This window comes from Haliotis rubra, unplaced genomic scaffold, assembly GCF_003918875.1.
Source record: "Haliotis rubra isolate DU_JTF1 unplaced genomic scaffold, ASM391887v1 Scf337, whole genome shotgun sequence".
NCBI lineage: Eukaryota > Metazoa > Mollusca > Gastropoda > Lepetellida > Haliotidae > Haliotis > Haliotis rubra.
This window is the reverse complement of record NW_025767010.1, coordinates 1132388-1155100: the sequence shown is the minus strand read 5'-3', so window position 1 is coordinate 1155100 and position 22713 is coordinate 1132388. Positions and strand designations below refer to the sequence as shown.

Here is a 22713-nt window from a genome sequence, read left to right as displayed (position 1 = left end):
GCGCCATATCATGACAGAAAGTTGACAATGAGGGTGAAGTTATAAGTCTTTCAATGGGAATGAGGAGTCCTTCACGAGATCTGAAATTGTAACCGTAACATCAACGTCTTCACGTGGCAAGCGAAAGGACAAACCATCCAGCATGTTAACACAGAACATAGCACACATACATTTCTCGCACTGCGTTAACGGTGGATTGAATTATTTGTTTGTAATGTTGGTAGAGAACATCGTGCAATATCATTACTCATCTTAATCAGTACTGTCCCTTGTAAAAGGCGTCATGTTTTACATGATTCTGAAAGGGCTCTGATGTTATTAAACATTGTGTATATATCCTTGTACATGATTCCATCTGTATATACCATATATTTATCAATTCATCTGTACAACATATCACATATACAACATATCACATATACACCAGTCCATGTGTACATATTACATGAAATTAACTCGTGTATCAACAATGTTTATAGGTTATGTGACTTGAATAAATGTTTCAGTCGGATTTGTTTTGTCCATTTGCCTGTTAATATCCAGGCATCTAATTATTTTAACATTTTAATAACATTAGATGAAAACATTGTACCTATGTTGGGAATCAAATCCAGCTAGTCGGCGTGAAGAGTGAACGTTTCAACCATTAGGCTATCTCACCGCCCCTCACGCTTTGGGTTGAGAAGAAAATGTCAATATGATAGATTTATGTGAACTAACTTTTAAGACATTTCTTTCAACTTCATGACGCAAAAAGAGATATATATCTATAATGTGTCTGATTATTAAAACTGTGAAAGTGAAAATATGAACTTGTAAAACAAGTGATCAAGAGACCGATCACCTCCAAAAATAATGTATGCGTATATCAAACGAAATAATACCTACGTCGTTCGTTAAACATATTTTCTTCATACTTTTCACATATATTGATCTTACTTAGAATTTCTATTTAACATCTACTTTTGTTACTACTGCGCTTTACCTGTCGTATGTTTTCCGACTCAGAGCATGAAGAGCGACCGTCTCTTTTCTCTGCAGTTCTCTGACACCGGCTAACACAATCACCTTTCGTTCAAACTAAAGTAACCTCATTCATTCACTACTACTAATGAGCTGTTTTAGGAAAGAAAACCTATGTACATACATATGTCAGTGTTTTTCCCCCTAGGCTTTCTTTAAATGCAAATGAATTCACATAAGAAGATTAACAGCGCTCACCTACCAAGACTTGACACTTTTGTAGCACACTCGGGAAGCAAAACGTCTGCAAGTCGCCTACCATCTCGACATTGCCGATAGACTCATTATCTATGACGTCAGATGATTGTTGACGCGTTTTGTCTGTGACGTCAGTACTTATGAGGACGCAATAAGCAATGACGCGTCTCCATTGTTGACGGCACAGATGACCTCCATTGACCTGCATTCATTCGGTTCTTCATCCGGAAAGCAAATAAATATATTCACTGATCAATGGGCAACGGGTTGTTTGGCCAAACTTCAACCCGCTTCACAAGTGCTTCTTTCTGTTTTAGAACTTCGCATCTCATCCAGGGACATACGTGTTTATTATTATTATCAAAATGACGCGTCTCCATTGTTGACGTCACAGATGACTTCCATCGCGGTTTAGACCTGCATTCATTCGATTCTTCTTCCGGCAAGCAAATAAATTTATTCACTGATCAATGGGCAACAGGTGTTTGGCCAAACTTCACCCGCTTCACAAGTGCTTCTTTCTGTTTTAGAACTTCGCTTCTCATCTAGGGACATACGTCTGTGCCATGTTACTGTATTCAACAGTCGTCATGAATGTCATATATCCCTGTTTCATACATTTTACTCACAATACCTCCATAGAACGTTATATGCTGCACAAATGTGAACCCATGAAATGTTGTACCAGATATGACCGTAAATATTAGAAAAATAACTATCAGAAGCGATTGTCCATGGACTATATATCTTATCCAGACAAGAACAACAACAGAGTATAGTAAACGTTGTCTCTTATTCCTGCTACGCTCATTCCGATCGTTCAGTGCAATACAAAGTACCTCTATTTTATGAAAACGCCAGTATTGGAGAATCAGCTTGCTAGGCAGAGGTACCAATATGCACAACCAACCCTTACAACACAAGATCTGAGTAAAAAAAACGTCAGTTTATGAGTCAACCACATAATTAGTCTTCTCTAGAATATACACAAATAACTTAATTAAGCACCCACTGTATTTTTCCAATGATAGGCTTTCACAACTAGTTTTCATAAAAAAAGACAAAGTCATTGGAATCCATGTTGAACTTATTATGATAATTGTTCATCTTAAAAAATACACTTATCTTCATACATAAACCATGTATGTAGAAGTATGGCCCTGGGTGCCGTTCCACTAACCGATCTTAGCCCTACGCCAATCGTAAACACCTAAAATCCCAATCTTAGCGTGACGTTAAGATTGGGATACCGTTCCACTAACCAATCGTACCCAAGTCAATCCTAAAGTTAAGATCCAAAGTCTAAGTTTCTCATGACCAACTCAGGATCGCTAAAATCAATCGTAGAGAAACCAAAATGGTGGCTTTCATATTCTATGTGAAGAAGAAGAGCGACCATTTCACTGTGAGCGTCCCCTAGAACCCCCGCGAAATGAATGTTTATTTCTGTGATGTAAACAAACACTGCACTGAAGCCTTACAAATGTGAGGCCAGTCCGACCACTGTCGTCATGGGAACACAGCCGAGGGAGTCGGTGTAATACATTTGTACAACAATATTGCAACGTCATGGTTAAGCATAGGGACGGGTCTTGAAGTGAACAATGTTCTGAAACAAAAAGATACAAATATGTTTGATTATGTGCGCTAATTTGGTGGAGGGTTTCAAGACCACTTACAGATTCTAGATACTTTAAAGAGGATGCCTCGTCACGCCTTGTTTATTCTGATCGACAAGGTTCAGCCACATATTATGCCTGATACCCAGCATTCACACGCACTTGCACCTGAAACCAAGGTGCTCACTACTAATATTTTTTTCTTGAGGTTTTTCTTTCCACGTTTTCACTTGGTTCCAAAAAACTACTTCCTTCGTCTGCTAGACTATGCAAAGGAGAATACTCGTGCCTCGCATTTCTCTGTCTCTCGCACGAAAGAGTCTCGATCTAAGCTGATCGGATTGTAAGATCGGCACCGGCTACTATCGGTTAGTGGAACGGGTGTAACTTTTAGCTAAGACGATTGTAAAATTGGCGTAACTTGCTAAGATTGATCTTAGGTAAGATGGGTTAGTGGAACGGCACCCTGGAATGTTGGATGTTGAATTTATTGGTGAATGTGAACATTCAAAATGTCCTTTTGCATGCCTTACACGATTCAAGGTCAATACCGAGTGTAACCTCTATGTGATTGTATGACAGACAGCACTCTCCTCATACCCGCTGTCAGCCTCCAGATCCCATGAAGGGGCAGTCTACGCCCATTCCTCGTGTAAAAGCAGCTTCCAGTTGGGCCAGGTTCTGTACAGGAGGATCCCTTGTTGCACACGACGACCAATCATGTCCCGATATTCTCTAGAAGGTTAATATCGGGGCTCATTCAATCGTGAGATATGTCAGCGGGTGCATACTAAGTTCTTTCAGTATATATATACAATCTAGCTTATAGCATGTTAGAATCATGTATAGAAGTGCATATACGCCAGAAAGGGCAATGATATAAACATGTTACACAAGATACTATAGTCACGATAAATATCAAGATACACTATCTAATACAGCACTATAATACTGATAGAGTTGAGTTGAATTGGGTTTTGCGTCACATCGGCATTATTCCAGCCATATAGTGACGAGAACAAGTTTGCATTAATAAACATTGTAGAAGTGCATACTCGGAATGAGTTTTATTTCAAAACATATATTCATTACATTGTCATTTAAAAGCAGAAAATAATATTTGCAACGCGTTCTCCTTAAAGTTTGGTTTAGCGCTAGTGAGTTTAGTTTCGCTCTTAGCAATATTCCAGCAATATCACGACGGGGCCTTTGGCGTGACGAGCGAACGCGTTAACCACTAGGCTACCCCACCGCCCCGGTTTAGCGCTAAAGACCCATCGATGCAAAGAGGTGCGAGATTTAGCCATTATTCCTTTGTTGCATCTAACACAAGCGAACACATATTGTTCTATTTTTAGATTACTCAGTGATTTAGAAATTTATGTCATTTATATAACATATGATGATCAAAACATTTGTAGGTGATACCACTCAACCAAAAACATTCAGTTGTGGCTTTGAAATTTCGGGTCACTCAGAACTAAATTCGAATTCCTTCCCTAACACACAAAAGAAGAAATGCGTGGTCCTTACCTAATACCTGTCAGTCAAGACGTGATGAGGTAATTTTACGACGATGTCGTATTGGCCACAGTCGGATTACTCATGACTATCTGCTGAAACGGATGGGGATGGGACACCCATAAATAATCGAGTCTGGACCTGACAATCCAGTGATCAACAGCATAAGCATCGATCTGCGTAACTGGGAACCGATAACATGTGTCAACCAAGCCAGTGAGCCTGACCACCCGATCCCGTTAGTCGCCTCTTACGACAAGCATGGGTTACTGAAGGTTCATTCTAACCCGGACTTTCACGGGTAGTTTGGGAGGAGAACGGAGAATTAACAGAGAAACGTACACTAACAGTTTTAAGTGATCTACTAGATGGAGTAATCGCAGTAGAACAAGGAATCTATTCTGTGATATGTTTTCAACACAACACAACTTCCAGACGGAAATATTCCCACACTTATTTTCTTCCATAGACACTTGCATGTGATCATGTGATCAAGAAATACAACGTTCCCGCATTTCCAGAACTCTGCTTGTCTAGACAAGATATACATTATATATAATCACGTAGGATGAAATCGTATGTAGACTCCCTGCGAAATATAAAAGCAATTATCCTTTACAGTGTGTATATGATTATATACACATAGTAAAGATATACACATAGTAAAGATATACACATAGTAAAGATATACACATAGTAAATCTAAACCTGGCTGTATGTATGGGTTTGTGACAAGTCCATACACTGTTATGCTCTATGTCTATGTGGATGAAATACTGCTAATGCTATCCATATTTGGAAGTGCTGTCAACTTTAACCCTCATTAGCATCCATACTAGCGATGTTTAGCGATGGTGTACTGATTGCCGAGACACCCCGTGTTTACTTCCATATCAAGCAGTGGCAGCCACGCTCCTTATACGGACAATAACAATATGAGGGGTCGTATATCAACTAAAGTAGCGTTTATTTAGCGTGATCATCAGCGTTTTATTTTTGAAACCTTGATTTTCTGACATATTTCTGAATATATTCTAAAATGATGAGCTACTTTGTCGACATCGGAAGGCAAAACGTGTAACTGGCTTACGTCACAGATTACAAATAGTCAGTGGTTTCTTTGAAGGTGTCCTGTGTCGTCAAGGACCACAGTACCAAGGGAAGTAACTCTCATATCGTTCATGTGCAGACTGTGTCAGTTGCTATTTGCGTCATTATTGCGGTCCGAGTAGAGTTTTCATATTACCAAGTCAAAATTTCTACATAACTATATTCTCATATTCAAAGTTTCCGGAAAGCCGTGAAAGCGTTTAAACAATGAAACACAGGATATTAACGCCCACTTACACTTATGGTGAATTTTGTCCCCACATCAAGTTTGACATTTGAATGTACATGTATCATGTTTGGCTTCTATGTTTACAAATAGGACAAATGAACATTGACGTTGTTTATTACGGTAGTGTGCGAAACAGCACTAATAGTTGTTTTAAAACATTTATAACACAATTTAGGAAACTCAGACAGATGTAATACATACGATAGAATCTTTCATAAATTTTTTAAATTATTTACGTGAGTTTCAATGTTGTGATTTTCCATTTCATAATTCAATTAGAATATTTCAAATTTATGTTATCATTGCAGTGCACTCGATCTGTACAAGGAGCTCAAATTGTGATTCCTGAAAATATTTACACATTAAAATAGAGAATTAATAACAAACAACACGAGTTAGCTGAATATTCCATGTCAACATGCAAACACTGACATGTGATGTTGCAAAATTCAGTTCAACTATCGATACGCAAAAGTCTATCATCATCTTGAGTGACTAACGTGTTATGACCAATATAGGTCAGGGTGATATTTACCTATTTACCTATATATATAGTATCTCACTGTCTACACACTGTCGGCGATATGCGACGCCCTGCTACCTGGGACTAATCACATCTATTTATAGATCAGGATTCACCTGTTTTCTTGGAAGTTGGGCGACTTCTATATTTATCGGGGATTTCCTTCCATACAAGGAGAAAAACATGAATAATCGATATGAGAATTCCAGGAAACAGGTCAGTACCCGTGTATAAATACCCAGCAGTTTATAGTGGAGGAATCAAAGACATCGAGAACTAGAAACAGTCAAGTTACCACAGGTAGGTGAAACGTAACGTTATTTGTTATACACTGAAATTAAGATTATTGGAATCGGAATAATTGTAGCAAACTCCTACACTTACAGCGTGCGAATGTGATTTCTCTTGTTGGGTCAGTTAGTGAGTGTAATATGCCAGCTTTATCACTCGTTGGCGTTAATTAAACGAGTGTTTGACAGTAACGGTACACTCAAGTGTCAGATGGTATGTAGTTAGCTATGAGAGACTACCTGACACATTATATCGGTATATAATGAATGTATTCAACTCAACGTTTAATACTAATCCGGTTTTCAGATATCGCAAAAACATTTACAATAATATACCGACAGATAGCATGCCTTCAACTTTTAGACTTTAGAAATCATTTTGTGATATCATATTATGAGGATATTGGTTACGGTATACTTGACAATAATGCATGCCGCGTCCTCTAATAAACTGCTGTTGTTTCGGTCTCAGGATAATGCTAGTTACTCGATCACTATATTTCAGAAGTTCACCAAGATAAACAGTACAACCATCAATACATCATGTCTGAGTACGATACAGATATTGCTGCTGTTGTCATTGACAACGGATCTGGGATGTGTAAAGCCGGCTTTGCTGGGGATGACGCCCCACGTGCTGTGTTTCCAGCCATCACTGGTAGACCCAAGTACGACGTGAGTAGATAGTGTCGTCATTTAATAAATAAAGGTTTCACTACATCCTTGTATCGTTAGCTCCGACAAGATTAGGGTTTGACGTGATAGTAAATATGAATATTTGCTAATGTAACAAAACAGATGGTTAAGTCGCAATAAGTACAACAGTTATTTATATTTTTGTAATACGAGTTCATTATTTGTGACTGACGTTCATTTAGAATGTTAAACGTTCGCAGCTAGGTGGTATGAATTACTATTACTAAATGGTCCTCATCCACTTCAATCCCTCCTACAGGTCTACATGGCCGGGATGGGAACCAAGGACTGCTACATCGGGGACGAGGCACAGAGTAAGAGAGGTATCCTCAGTCTGAAATATCCCGTTGAGAACGGCATCGTCAACAACTGGGACGACATGGAACGTGTGTGGCACCACACCTACTACAACGAGCTGAGAGTGGCACCCGAGGAACACCCAGTACTTCTGACGGAGGCACCACTCAACCCCAAGTCTAACAGAGAGAAGATGGTGCAGGTAGGGGTCACGTTGTTACAATGACCAGACAAGGGGGAGGTCTCACTGTTAAATCATATACATTATACAAATTATAAACTGGCATCAAACATGTAAACATTTTTACCATTGTGGAGATTTAAGGGCACACTTCTTCTCCTACCGATCAGCAAAATAATACATTCTCCAAAATTTGAACAGTCTAATGCAGTTCCTGTATTGACAATGATTCACATGGCTGTCCATGAGTTACCGTCCTTTGACAGTTGTTCTTGATGTCAACCACTTGTTTAACTGGACTCGATTTTGAACAGGCTCCGTGATGCAGCTGGAATATTGCTGACAGCGGCATATAACAACATTCACTGGGAATATGTTCATGGTTGCATGTTACTAAATGAGGCGACGTGTTTGATGTGTTTCAATCAAGCTGAAATTGTACATCTTTTTAAAACAGAAGAATTGTAGCATATAGGAAATGTTTACACATGGGGTACCCTTAAATTATATCTTAGTGTGACTCATGCTTGTTTCCTCACTACAGATCATGTTTGAGACATTCAACACTCCCGCCTTCTATGTGAGCATCCAGGCGGTGTTGTCGCTGTACGCCTCGGGGAGAACCACTGGCGTCGTCCTCGACTCGGGAGATGGCGTCTCGCACGTCGTGCCCATATATGAAGGTGAGCACAAATCCGGGTATTTCAAAATAGACTTCAAAGTGTTATTTCATATTCTCAAGGTTTGAAGTTCCACATAACATGTTTTCTGTCAGTGACACGATACTTATTGTATAACCTAATTTGTGATTATCTCAGGCTACGCCCTGCCCCACGCTGTTCAGAGAATGGACCTGGCTGGCCGTCACCTGACCTCCTACCTTAGCAGGATTCTACACGAGAGAGGATACAACTTTACTACATCATGTGAGTCGTCACACATGGCTTCATATTACTTTATATTCCATACGTTACCTTACCATGATGACTCACATTTACGATAGTTTTCGTCAAACTGTGATAATCACTCAGTTATTCTTTGAGCAAACCTTTAGGGACAACTCTTTTAACAGTTAATAATCGCGCAACTCTTTTCTTTTTGAGTAATGTATGATTCTTCGGTTTAGATAAGCTGAAATTGAGCCAGAAGGCCATTTCAATATTTATTTTATTTTCAAAGTAATAATTTCTGTGTGAATTGTAAATCTCAAAAGCATCGTTTTGTATCATCTCTGTCAGCCTTCATGACCGAATTGTTTCGGTCGCGGAATAGTGATCAATCTGCACTGTATAAGATCCATATGTTTATAGCTATATTCATCAATAACACTTTCCCATACACTTATTTTGCACGTGTATCGTGTTTGTGACAAGTTGAAATGTCGTGTTTGCAGCTGAGAAGGAGATAGTGCGAGACATCAAGGAGAAGCTCTGCTATGTTCCCATGGACTTCGAGTCAGAGATGGTGTCAGCTACACAGTCCAGCGCCATTGAGAAAGGATACGAGCTGCCGGACGGGTCTGTGATAACTATCGGCAATGAGAGGTTCCGAGCTCCGGAGTGTCTGTTCCAGCCGAGCTTCACGGGTAAGTGTTACAGGATGATGGGTAATCCAGTTCTAACGGAAATGTTTTCATTTTCTGTTTTACAGTAGACATATATAGTGATGGAATCTTTATGAACACTGGCGATAACCGATCGCGTTCAGTGATAAACATGTATACTTGATGCTGGTCCTTGATGTATAATAAACAGTAGTATATAATCACAACACTTTCTCTCAACCATGTGTTCTCCCTCCAGGTATGGAGAGTACAGGCATCCACGAGATGGTCAACAGCTCGGTGATGAACTGTGACATTGACATCAGGAAGGATCTGTACAGCAACGTGGTTCTGTCAGGAGGATCAACAATGTATCCAGGTGAGCTCTTGCTGTAGCTGCCAAGGCAATGGCCGTGTCTGGGATTAGACAGGGTTATTCATGGACAAAATGCACTGTAATCGATTCTGTAGCATTTCACCCCTTTGCATTGTAAATTGTTCTCATTCGTGATTGTCACATTTTGTGCAAATAATAACGCTGTTATTTTACAGGTCTGGCAGACCGTATGGCGAAGGAACTGAGCGCCATCGTACAAATCTACAATCAAGGTCAAGGTTATTTCTCCACCTGAGCGGAAGTACTCGGTGTGGATCGGCGGCTCCATCTTGGCCTCGCTTTCAACCTTTCAACAGCAGTGGATCTCCAAGCTATAGGGAGTATGATGAATCTGGACCAAGCATTGTTCACAGGAAATGTTTCTGAGCGCCATATCATGACAGAAGGTTGACAACGAGGGGTGAAGTTATAAGCCTTTCAATTTGAATGAGGTGTCCTTCCCAACGTCTGAAATTTCAACCGTAACAGCAATGTCTTCACGTTGCAGAAGTGAACGCTAGAACCATACAACATGTTAACAGAGAATATTACACACAGAAGTTGTTATTTGGACTTGAAGTTCTCGCACTGCGTTATCGGTGGATTGTATTATTTGTTATGTTGGTAGAGAACATCGTGCAATATCATTAATGATCTCAATCATTACTGTGCCTTATTAAAAGGCGTCACGTTTTACATGATTCGGAAAGGGCTCTGATTTTATCAAACATTGTGTATATATCCATGTACATGATTCCATCTGTATATACCATATATTTATCGATTCATCTGTACAACATATCACATATACACCAGTCCATGTGTACATATCACATGAATTCATCTGTACATATTACTCATCTATCAACAATGTTTATAGGTTATGTCACTTAAATAAATGTTTCAGTCTGATTTGTTTTGTCCTTTTGCCTTTTTGATATCCTGACATCCAAGTGTTAACATTAGAAGCAAACATTGTACCTATGTTGGGAATCGAATTCAGGACTTGAAGAGTGAACGCTCTTACTTTTAGGCTACCCCACCGTCCCTTGCTCTTTGGGTTGAGAAGAAAATGTCAACATGCCATATTTATGTGAACTAACTTTAACATTTTACTGATCTTACTTACAATTTCAATTTAACAACTACTATTGTGACTGCTGCGCTTTACCGTCGTATATTTTTCCAACTCACTGCATGGATCGACCATCTCTTTTCTTTGCAGTTTTCTGATACAGGCAAACACCTGTCGTTCTAACTAGTACACTGTTTGTAACTGACTCATTCATTCACTACTACAAAAATGAGCTGCTGAGGGTAAAGATTAAAGAAGATGCAGTTACCAAATCTACACAGTCGTCCAATATGTACACAAGTATGTCGGTGTTTTTCCCTTGGCGTTCTTTAGATGCAAACGAATTCACATAAGAGGATAAAAACACTCACCTACCAAGTCTTGACTGCCTTTTGTAGCACACATCACGAGCAAAACGTTCGCCTGTCGCTGCTCACGCTGCCGACACCCATTATCTATTATGTCAGCTGATTGTTGACGTGTTTAGTCTGTGACGTCAGTACTTGTGCGGACACAATAACCAGTGACGCGTCTGCATTGATTGACGTCACAGATGACTTCCATTGCGTTCAAGACAGTTTATGAAACTGCATACATATTGCTGGCGTTGATTCTTCTTCATTCAAAACACATTTTTGCTGATAGCACCAGCGCAGGCATCAATGGGCCAAAAAGTGTCTGACAAAACTCCACCAACTTCCCAAATCCTACTTTATGTTTCAGAACTTCACATCTCATCTAGGGACAACCATCCATGTCCTGTTACTGCACGAACAGTCGTCATAAATATCAGATCCGTGTTTCATGTATATTATACACAGTACCTAAAAAGGCTTTGAGTCCTTAATTTAACGTAGCATTGTAGGAACCCAAGCCGTTAGTGTGTTTGAGAATGTCCCCGTTCGAGGAGTTTCTCAAGGGGCTTAACTCTTAACACGAGTTTTCACTTGCTATTTATAGTTATAAGCGTCACTGATAGAAGCAATATGCACCAAGGGTTTTACAGCTTAATCCACAACATTAACATTTTGGTTTAAAGCTAAAAGATAGACTCATTAATGCAAAGATTCAACCATTATTCGCTTTTTTGTTGCATCAACAACACTTTTTTCAAAAGTGGAAAAATATGAAACTAACACAAGTGAACACATATCGTTTTATTCTTATTATTACTCAGTGTTTTGCAAAATGTCTCAACCACTCAACTAAACACATTCAGCTGTGACCATGAAAATCACAACCAAGAGGAAATGCATCTCCTTCTTACTTAATGCGTCGTTAATACTAAGATAAGCTTGGGAGGAGTACAGAGAATTAACAAAGAAACGTACACGAACAGGTTTAGGTGATCTGCTAGATGGAAGTAATTGTTACAGAAGAAGGAATCTATTTGTGATATGTTTTCAAAACAACAACTTCAAAGGGAAATATCCCCACTGCATTGGTTTTTAATCGTGTGTAAATGAAGTTTCACAAAGTAGGGCATATCAAGAACGATATGCTGGGTTTGTGATGTAAGACAAGATATCTAGATGGTCTCTGTTTTTGTGATGAGTCAGATACCACAGGGGTTCGAATCACTGTTCGGACAATAATTTTTAAAATAAACATCTAGATTTTTGCAACCGTATATTGTTTTATATGTTATGAGTTACTTTTATTTCAAATTTGAATCGGTGAAGAAATGGATTTTTAGAAAATTCTCCCCACTTCACTAATTACCTTGTGTACCTAAAGTCATCCGTATTTGGAAGTTGCTGTCATTTGTAAGCGTAGCTCTCGTTGTCACCCTAATATGGTTGTTTCGCAATGCAGTATTGTTTACTAATGTTAACCCTTATCAGCTACGCGCTTCATACAGGCAGTATGAGGGCCGTATATCAACCAAACTGGCCTGTATATTCCGCGTGTAATCTTTATCAACCTTGCACTTCCTGGCACATTCCTGGATGCCTTTCATGACGAGGGTCACGATTGTAGTTGTACACCTGTACTCTGGCGACAATATTTGGTTGTGTTTGAATTGTCTTACCTGGTAGGTTACAAATAGTCTCGGGCTACTTGCAGTGTCCCTGTATGGATCGAGGTACAACTATCCTATCGTTTCCTGTTCCCTATGCCAGTTGCAACTTGTGTGGGATTGTGTCACAGCCAGTGTGAACGTTACAGTGAGTATAATGCTGAACTTTTCCCGTAACTAACACATAATATTCTAATCTAATAATATAGGATATATGAAGTTCGACACAGTAGGAATGTCTGGAATGTGATAACATGAAACGTGTAATTATAACGCGTTATTAAATGATGATAGTTGTCTCCACACACAGTATGATATGTGCGTGTATCGTGTTTGGGGGCGTGTTTACAAATACAAGAAGTGAATAATTGGGTCGTTTTAACCGTTATGTTTTGTTTGTTTGTTGTTTAACGCCGCGCTCCGCAATATTCCAGATATACGGTGGTGACCTGTAACTAATCGAGTCTAGACTAGGCAATCCAGTGATCAAAAGCATGAGCATCAATTCTCGCAACCGCTATGTGCGAAACACAGATAACATTTCAAACATCCAGAAAGACATGTAAGTCATCTGAATGAATTGTTCATTACTGGGTTTTTTTTAATATTTGAGGTAATCTCAGCTATGTAAGTCTACAATGCATATTATATTCAAAATGTATGCCTGAATGTTCGGTTATACTTGAGGTAGTCCAGGTCTCCACCCCTATAAATATTTACAAATCAACATACATGTATGAACTCAGAATAGCAAGGGACAGATGAGCATTCCATGTCCACATGCGAGGGGCGGTGGGGTAGCCTAATGGTTAAAGCGTTGTGTGGGATTGTGTCACAGCCAGTGTGAACGTTACAGTGAGTATAATGCTGAACTTTTCCCGTAACTAACACATAATATTCTAATCTAATAATATAGGATATATGAAGTTCGACACAGTAGGAATGTCTGGAATGTGATAACATGAAACGTGTAATTATAACGCGTTATTAAATGATGATAGTTGTCTCCACACACAGTATGATATGTGCGTGTATCGTGTTTGGGGGCGTGTTTACAAATACAAGAAGTGAATAATTGGGTCGTTTTAACCGTTATGTTTTGTTTGTTTGTTGTTTAACGCCGCGCTCCGCAATATTCCAGATATACGGTGGTGACCTGTAACTAATCGAGTCTAGACTAGGCAATCCAGTGATCAAAAGCATGAGCATCAATTCTCGCAACCGCTATGTGCGAAACACAGATAACATTTCAAACATCCAGAAAGACATGTAAGTCATCTGAATGAATTGTTCATTACTGGGTTTTTTTTAATATTTGAGGTAATCTCAGCTATGTAAGTCTACAATGCATATTATATTCAAAATGTATGCCTGAATGTTCGGTTATACTTGAGGTAGTCCAGGTCTCCACCCCTATAAATATTTACAAATCAACATACATGTATGAACTCAGAATAGCAAGGGACAGATGAGCATTCCATGTCCACATGCGAGGGGCGGTGGGGTAGCCTAATGGTTAAAGCGTTCGCTCGTCACGCCGAAGACCCAGGTTCGATTCCCCACATGGGCACAAAGTGTGAAGCCCATTTCTGGTGTACCCGGCCGTGATATTGCTGGAATATTGCTAAAAGCGGCGTAAAACCCAACTCAGTCAGTATAAATGTTTTGGATGCAATGTTATCATGGTCACCCGCTCACTCAACATGCGAACTCCGTAACAGTTTGAGTGACTGACGTAATGTGCCCAATATAGGCCAGGGCCATGTTGACCTACAGATAAAGTCTCTCACACACCCACGCGCTGCAGGTAATGTGCAACGTCCTGCTACCTGGGACAAATCATATCTATTTATAGCTCAGGATTCACTCGATCATCTTGTTTAGTCTGGTTGAACCCCTAGTTTAGTCCCAAACCCTTACTTGAATCCACCCAAACCCGTAGCTTAGCCCATCCTATCTCCTAATTTACTCCACCCGTTTCGAGTATGATGCACAGGTGGTCACTTCTGACCCGGAAATCCCCGATGTTTATCCTGACCCGGACATACCCGATGTTTATCCTGGCCCGGACATACCAGTAGTATATCCTGACCCGGACATACCCGATGTTTATCCTGACCCGGACATACCAGTAGTATATCCTGACCCGGACATATACCCGATGTTTATCCTGACCCGGTTGTTTTGTTTTTTGTTTAATGCCACACTCAGTAATATTCCTGTTATATGGCGGCCGTCTGTAAATAATCTAGTCTGGACCAGACAATCCAGTGATCAACAGCATGAGCATCGATCTAAGCAATTGGGATACGATGACATGTGTAAACCAAGTCAGCGAGTCTGGGTTGTTGAAGACCAACGGGTGGTACATTAAAGACAAGCCAGCGTTCTTGTTTGGATTTTGATTGTCTGGAGTATAGGCAGACAATAGTGTGTATATTTCATTCCTATTTGCGATTCGGCCCCTGTCATAAACATATTAAGATTTATTCAGGTGTCATTTCAAAACCTGTACTGTACTGTAAGTAAGCTAATAACTCAATCCCTTTTTTTCAGAAGTTTCACCAAGCCATATAGTGCAGCCATCAATACATCATGTCTGAGTTCGACGCAGATAAGGCTGCTGTTGTCATTGACAACGGATCCGGGACGTGTAAAGCCGGCTTTGCTGGGGATGAGGCCCCACGTGCTGTGTTTCCAACAGTTGCTGGTAGACCTAAGGTCCACGTGAGTAGATACAGGGTCTGAAATTAAATCATGTTTCGTGACCCGCTTCTTTGTATCGATATTTCTAAAATAATTAGGCTTGACGTAATGCTGAGTATAAACATTCACTGATATGGTATGCAGTTTCACACTCTTCAAAAGTGACAATAATCCTTTATTTTTTTTAAACCTGTACATAATTCATCAGTGACACACATTCATATTTTTGACTGACTGATTGACTGAGTTTGGTTTGACGCCGCTTTTAGCAACATTCCAGCAATATCACGGCGGGGGACACCAGAAATGGGCTTCAAACATTGTACCCATGTGGGGAATCGAACCCGGGTCTTCGGCGTGACGAGCCAACGCTTTAACCCCGCCCATATTGTTGAACGTTCGCAGCCAGGTCGTGTGTTTAGAATAATAGTGAGTGAGTTGTATTTTGCGCCGCTGGAATATCACGGCGGGGGATACCAGAAATGGGCTTAACAAATTGTACCCATGTCTGGAATCGAACCCTTTAACCACTAGGCTATATCACCGCCCCCGTTTAAAATAATAAAGTGATAAGATATAATGTATTGCATTTGCGGTTAGAGTATTGTTAGCAGAGACCCAAAAAGAGGCCTCAGCTAAATGTATTGGGGGCATGTCACAGATGAACAACCTACTAACTTAAGATGAAACAATGAACCGATGCAAAAGCTATATGTCAGTGTTCTTAGTTAACAAACCATAGGTAAAGAGTACTGTTCTATTAAATATACATAAGTATGTTCACAACAAACCTTTTAAGAGAAAATCACCATATGTTGTCATTGGGTACATATTAACAATGTACATCACAATGGGAGCCTCATTCCCTGAAATCACTTATTATTTCATTGTTTATTATTTGCGATTGACGTACATAGTCTTAGTCACGACGTTTGACTTCTTTGATGAGCATTTTAGAAGTTGAGTTGTCATCATTCTTCAGGACGTTTGAGTTTAAAATTACCGCGCGATGTTCCTCATCCACGGAGATCCCTCCTACAGGTCTGCATGCCCCCCATGGGATCCAAGGACTGCTACATAGGGGACGAGGCACTGAGTAAGAGAGATACCCTCAATCTGAAATATCCCGTAGAGAACGGCATCATCAACAACTGGGACGACATGGAACGTGTGTGGATGCATACCTTCTACAACGAGCTGAGAGTGAAAACAGAGGAGCACCCAGTTCTTCTGACGGAGGCACCACTCAACCCCAAGTCTAACAGAGAGAAGATGGTGCAGGTAGGGGCCACGTTAAGATGAATGTGGGTGAGTGAGTGAGCTTAGTTTTACGCCGCACTCAGCAATTCCAGCTATATGGTAGCGGTCTGTTAATAATCGAGTCTGGACCAGACAATCCAGTGATCAACAGCATTAGCATCGATCTACACAGTTGGGGTACGATGACATGTGTCAACCAAGTCAGCGAGCCTCACCACCCGATCCCGTTAGTCGCCTCTGACGACATTGGTTACTAAACATCAAAGACTTCACAAGGGGGAGGCATTGTTTCAACCATATGCGTCAGATGCATCATATACAGTGGTGTACACTGGCATCAAACAGGTAAATACAGTTACCATTATTGAGATTCAAGGGTTTACCTCTACCAAACAACAACACCGCACACCCTTCCGAGTTACGCCCACAAACACCTGGTGATGTCGAGGCAGAATGGACCCCAGTACCCTAAGATTAAATCTTCTTATAAATGCAGTTCGTGTAGTTACAAGACATTTCTTTCACCGACTGCATGAAATGGTGTTCATGATGTCAATCACGGGTCTGCAGTGACCGGAGTTTTCACAGTACTCCTCGATGCAGCTGGAATATTCAACATTCACGGCATTTCAGGATCGTGAAAATGGCTACTTGTAACACAATGTTGTCGACGTATCCCGTTTTAAGGAAGAAATAATCATATACTATAAGATGTATGCTTCTGTCGAGGGATGACACTGCTACAAAAAGGCGTACATCAGATCGCATTTTCCGAGGGAGAAGCATACAACGTATTTATTATACAGCCATGTTATATGTACAAAATATCATTTTATTTTATTTTGAAGATTGCTACCGACTATATGACATGTAAACAAAATGGCGTCTGCCTCTCGACTGTATATTAAAAATCAGTGAAACATATTCTGACAAGTTTAAACTGCTATAACAATGCTTAATTATGTTTAAGTTGAGTGTGCAAACGATTCAATGTATAAAATAGTTTAAATAAAGCAGTGAAAGTCGGTGAAATAAATCTGTACATAGTGAACTCAAAAACAGCTAATGGAACGGTTTTCGAACTCCGGGCACTGCATGCGTCATATTATTACGTCATACGATTGTTAGCGATACAGCTTCTCGGTGGAGAGTTTGGCGGTTACCGTGGCAGGGGTAATATTTTTTTCCAATTGTCACCCTCCTGGGAGGGGTGACACTGAAACTTGATAAAGCGTCATTGACCAAAGTATTTTACATGAAGGTAAGATAAATGTAGGTATATCAGATATAGAACCATGTTTTCACATTAAGTAAGTAAGGTTTTACGCCGCTTTTAGCAATATTGCAGCAATATCACAAGGAACACCAGAAATGGGCTTCACACATTGTGAAGGAATCAAACCCGGGTCTTCAGCGTGGCGAGCGAACGCTTTAACCACTGGGCTACCCCAGCGCCCCCATTACTAAGTGATATCTCGATTGTGTAACTCATGCTTGTTTCCTCACTACAGATCATGTTTGAGACATTCAACACTCCCGCCTTCTATGTCAGCATCCAGGCGGTGTTGTCGCTGTACGCCTCGGGGAGAACCACTGGCGTCGTCCTCGACTCGGGAGATGGCGTCTCGCACGTCGTGCCCATATATGAAGGTGAGACAAAACCGTGTATTTCAAAATAGACTTCAAAGTGTTATTTCATATTCTCAAGGTTTGAAGTTCCACATAACACGTTCTTCTGTCAGTGACACGATACTTATTGTATAACCTGATTTCTGATCATCTCAGGCTACGCCCTGCCCCACGCTGTTCAGAGAATGGACCTGGCTGGTCGTCACCTGACCTCCTACCTCAACAGGATTCTACACGAGAGAGGATACAACTTTACTACACCTTGTGAGTGGTCGCTCTTCATCTCGAAACAGTCCACACTTGTCTGAGTATTACCCACATTCCACTCATCAAGTTCCCATTTCATATACTGATATCTACGACAGGTTTTACTGAACACCATATAAATTGAAATGTCGTGGTTGCAGCTGAGATCGAGATAGTGCGAGACATCAAGGAGAAGCTCTGCTATGTTGCTCAGAACTTCGAGTCAGAGATGGTGTCAAATGCACAGTCCAGCGCCATTGAGAAAGGATACGAGTTGCCGGACGGGTCTGTGATAACTATCGGCAATGAGAGGTTCCGAGCTCCGGAGTGTCTGTTCCAGCCGAGCTTTATGGGTAAGTGTTACAGGACACTTTCTAAAATAACGGATAATTCAAATCTTATGAAACTGTTGTAATCTTGTATTTTATCAATAAAAATACATAGTGATAGAACCCTTATGAATTCAGGCGATGATCGATATTGTAAAGTGTTGAAGGACATTACCAGTGGTAATGCTGATTGTGTTCACTACATGATACATATGTGTGACCCGTGAAAAATCCGGGTTAGAATTGATCGTCAGTAACCCATGCTTATCGTAAGGGGCGACTAACGGGTTCGGGTGGTCAGGGTGGCTGACTTGGTTGACACATGTCATCGTATCCCAATTGCGTAGATAGATACTCATGCTGTTCATCACTGGATTGTCTGGTCAAGACTCGATTATTTACAGACCGCCGCCATATAGCTGGAATATTGCTGAGTGCGACGTAAAAAAAAACTCACTCACTGATGCATATGTATGTAGAGGTAAAAAAATGTCCGAGAAGCGTGCTGGGATTTGGACCACGGACCTTCTGATCCGCAGTCGGACGCCTTGTCCACATGACCAAAGATGTTAACCGCGACAGCACGCTAACAAGGTGAGGATGTCATCTGTGGGATGACTCCGCCCCCTGCTACATGTAGACTTGATGTTGAACCATGATATATAATGAACTGTAATATATGATTACAACCCCTTCACTCGTACATCCTTTCTCTCTCCAGGTATGGAGAGTTCAGGCGTCCACGAGATGGTCAAAAGCTCGGTGGAAAACTGTGACATTGACATCTGGGATGATCTGTACAACAACGTGATTCTGTCAGGGGGGTCAACAATGTATCCAGGTGAGCTGTTGCTCCAGCTGCCAAGACATCAGCCATGGTTTCATAAATGTCTCATTTTCACGCCTTCGCTATTTTTACCCCATATGTAATGTGCTCCTTGCTCTTTCTTTGACCCTTGTTGTTCGGTTGTTGTTTGTTGTTCAACATGACGGTGGTCTGTTCGTAATTGAATCTAAACCAGACAATCCAGTGACTGACAGCTCATAGGCGGGTGGAGGAGGGGGGTGTTGGTGTTGTAACAGGGGCGCAACCCCCCCCACCCCATCCCTTTTTTCTGAAAGTTTATGAAATGACCATTGAAACTCTCATGAAAACTGTGTACACACACACACACACCCTTCCCCTTTCTGAACTTTGCACCCCTCCTTTCTCAAAAAGCTGTATCCGCCCCTGCAGCTGTAGCTGCCAAGGCAATAGCCGTGTCTAGGATTAGCCATGGTTATTGACTGTGTTATTTTCTGTTTATTCACTCTCTTGGCACTGCATGTCCCTTGTTCTTGACTTAGTTTGTTTGTTAACGCAATGTTCTAGCTATATGTCGGCGGTCTGTTCATTACTTGACCTTGAGCACACAATCCAGTGGTTGACATCATGCCCATCGTTCAAATCAGATGGCATGCATCAATCGAATCAGCAATCTCACAGCGTTGTACATAAAGTTAAACATTCATAGTGACATGTCATCACTGACTGGACACATGTTTGTACAATTGTCTTTAGAAATTGACTGCTGACCAGCATGCTTCTTTGCAGGCAGGAATCGCCTGAACATTCTTTAACCCCATTACCGATCAGTATCAGTAAATGTATTTCACATCTTCTTACTGTATATTGTTCTTGTTTATGAGTGTCAGATTTTGTGCAAATGACAACGTCCATATTCCATCTCCACAGGTCTGCCAGAACGAATGGTAAAGGAACTGTGTGCCATACCGTCTGCAATCAAGGTCAAGGTTATTTCTCCACCTGAGCGGAAGGACTCGGTGTGGATCGGAGGCTCCATCTTGGCCTCGCTTTCAACCTTTAAACAGTTGTGGATATCCAAGGAGGAGTATGATGAACGTGGACCTGTCCTTGTTCACAGGAAGTGTTTCTGAGCGCCACGTTGTGACAGGCAGTTGGCAATGGAACTTAAACGGGAGGCATTTTCACAGCATAAGCACATTGCAATTCACGTTGCAAATGAAATCTTAAACCACGAGTCAACAGAGAATACTACATACATAAGTGTTTATTCGGACTCGAAATTCTCGGACTGCGATATTGGTGGATTGGATTACATGTTTGTTCTGTTGGTAGAGAACATCGTGCACTATAATGAACCCTATAGTCTATTTGCAGTGGAAACGTATCGATGAGTTTCACTTTAAACAAAAAAGTAAATCACATAAAGTGAAATTAAGATTGCGAATCCTCATAATTTTACCTTGACAATTGAACATTTAAATTTCACAATTTTATTCAACGTAGGATAAAAGTTGTTTAACAAACGATCATAGTTTCAAATCGTTATTATTGGTTTGTATTACAATTTCACTTTTTGTAAGTTACTTTTTTGTTGAAAGTGAAACTTGTCGGTACATTTTCACTTCAAACAGACTATAAACATTACTATGCCGTATAAAAGGCGCCATACCTTACATAATTATGAAAGGGCACTGATGTATATAATCTGCATATACCATAATTATATTTATCGATCCATCTGTACAACATATCACATATACATATATATACATATCACATGTTATGAATCACCTGTACATATCACTCATCTATCAACAATGTTTATAGGTTTTGTGACTTGAATAAATGTTTCAGTCGGATTTGTTTTGTCCTTTTGCCTTTTTATATCTCAATTCTTTTTTTAGTAAATCATTTCCTCTTGACATCAAACACCCGGTGTCACCATGATTGGAACACTTATCCGGTTATGCCACGCCCACAATATTAAAGTCAGTCCCTGTCCTTGCATCCTCGATAATCTCCAGGGTATACGTTACGATCACTCTCCACTATACCTTGGATGCATCCACGGCTAGGCCCGATGATTTTATTACCTCCCTTTGCTGGCTTTTTATCCAATCAGGTGTCTACGATGGGAAGTTGAGCGAACCAATGACAACTCACTTTCGCTTCTTAAATTATCTAACCGTTTAAACTTGGCAACACAATTGATGCAGAGGTACTCTGAAAGAGGTAGAAGGAGTTCTTTCATATATTTTTTTAAAGTTTCAGATCTGTCAATTTGTCTGTATGATTTCCCAAAAAAATATGAGTGGCACTGCGAACAAACCTTCACGACTGCGACCTCTATCTTTGTTGACACTGGCAAGCTCGGCTGTAACGGCGGCTTAGCTGATTGGCTACTGTGAGAATGTGGAGCCAGCAAAGGGAGGTAATATAAGTATCGGGCCAAGCCGTGGATGCATCCAGGATATAGTGGAGAGTGATCGTAACATATACCCTGGAGATTATCGAGGATGCTGTCCTTGTAACACTCTCTCTTTAAGGCCATCGTGATTTCACTCTCCAAGTAACTGTTATTCTAAAATGTAAGAAATAGCAAACAAATCACAATATGACATAATCCATACTTTTTTAATTTGCCAAAAAAACAATTCTCAGAATTATTTAAATATAATACAAAATGTTGCAATGTAGGGACATCGGCTAGCCTTAAACAAATATTTGTCATGGCACAGTTTGGACACGCTCTGAATTCTTGTTATGTTATTATTTGAAAAAGAACCTTATATCTTTGAGGATAATACTGTTCAGTGTCCTGTCATCAAGCTTGAAAGTGAAAACAGAAACGTGTAAGGCAAGAATCATACCAGGAATATAATCGATTCCAACTTAATGATGTATGAACAAACTAAAAGCACGTTGTTTTTCAAACGGGCGGTGGGGTAGGCAAGTGCTTTAAGCGTTAGCTCGTCTCGCTGAAGACCTGGGTTCGATTCCCCACAAGGGTACAATGTGTGAAGCCCATTTCCGG

General features: G+C 40.5%; 1 protein-coding gene across 1 annotated transcript; it reads left to right on the top strand.

Moving 5' to 3' along the window:
* The first annotated feature begins 6447 nt into the window (after positions 1-6447).
* Positions 6448-21187, top strand: LOC124284465 (actin-1-like). The gene is made up of 12 exons (XM_046720548.1): positions 6448-6523; positions 7019-7188; positions 7469-7708; positions 8232-8370; positions 8506-8613; positions 9081-9272; positions 9490-9552; positions 18204-18317; positions 18453-18560; positions 18704-18895; positions 19593-19712; positions 20607-21187. Exons 2-12 carry the CDS (start codon positions 7057-7059, stop codon positions 20807-20809), a joined length of 1611 nt encoding a protein of 536 aa, XP_046576504.1. The 5' UTR covers positions 6448-6523; positions 7019-7056; the 3' UTR covers positions 20810-21187.
* Positions 21188-22713: the final 1526 nt, after the last annotated feature.

Coding starts and splice junctions, on each gene's coding strand:
- LOC124284465 (XM_046720548.1), top strand. CDS start 7,057: ATGTCTGAGTACGATACAGATATTGCTGCTGTTGTCATTGACAACGGA. Junction 8,614..9,080: donor ATACAACTTTACTACATCAT/GTGAGTCGTCAC, acceptor TCGTGTTTGCAG/CTGAGAAGGAGATAGTGCGA. Junction 9,273..9,489: donor GTTCCAGCCGAGCTTCACGG/GTAAGTGTTACA, acceptor TTCTCCCTCCAG/GTATGGAGAGTACAGGCATC.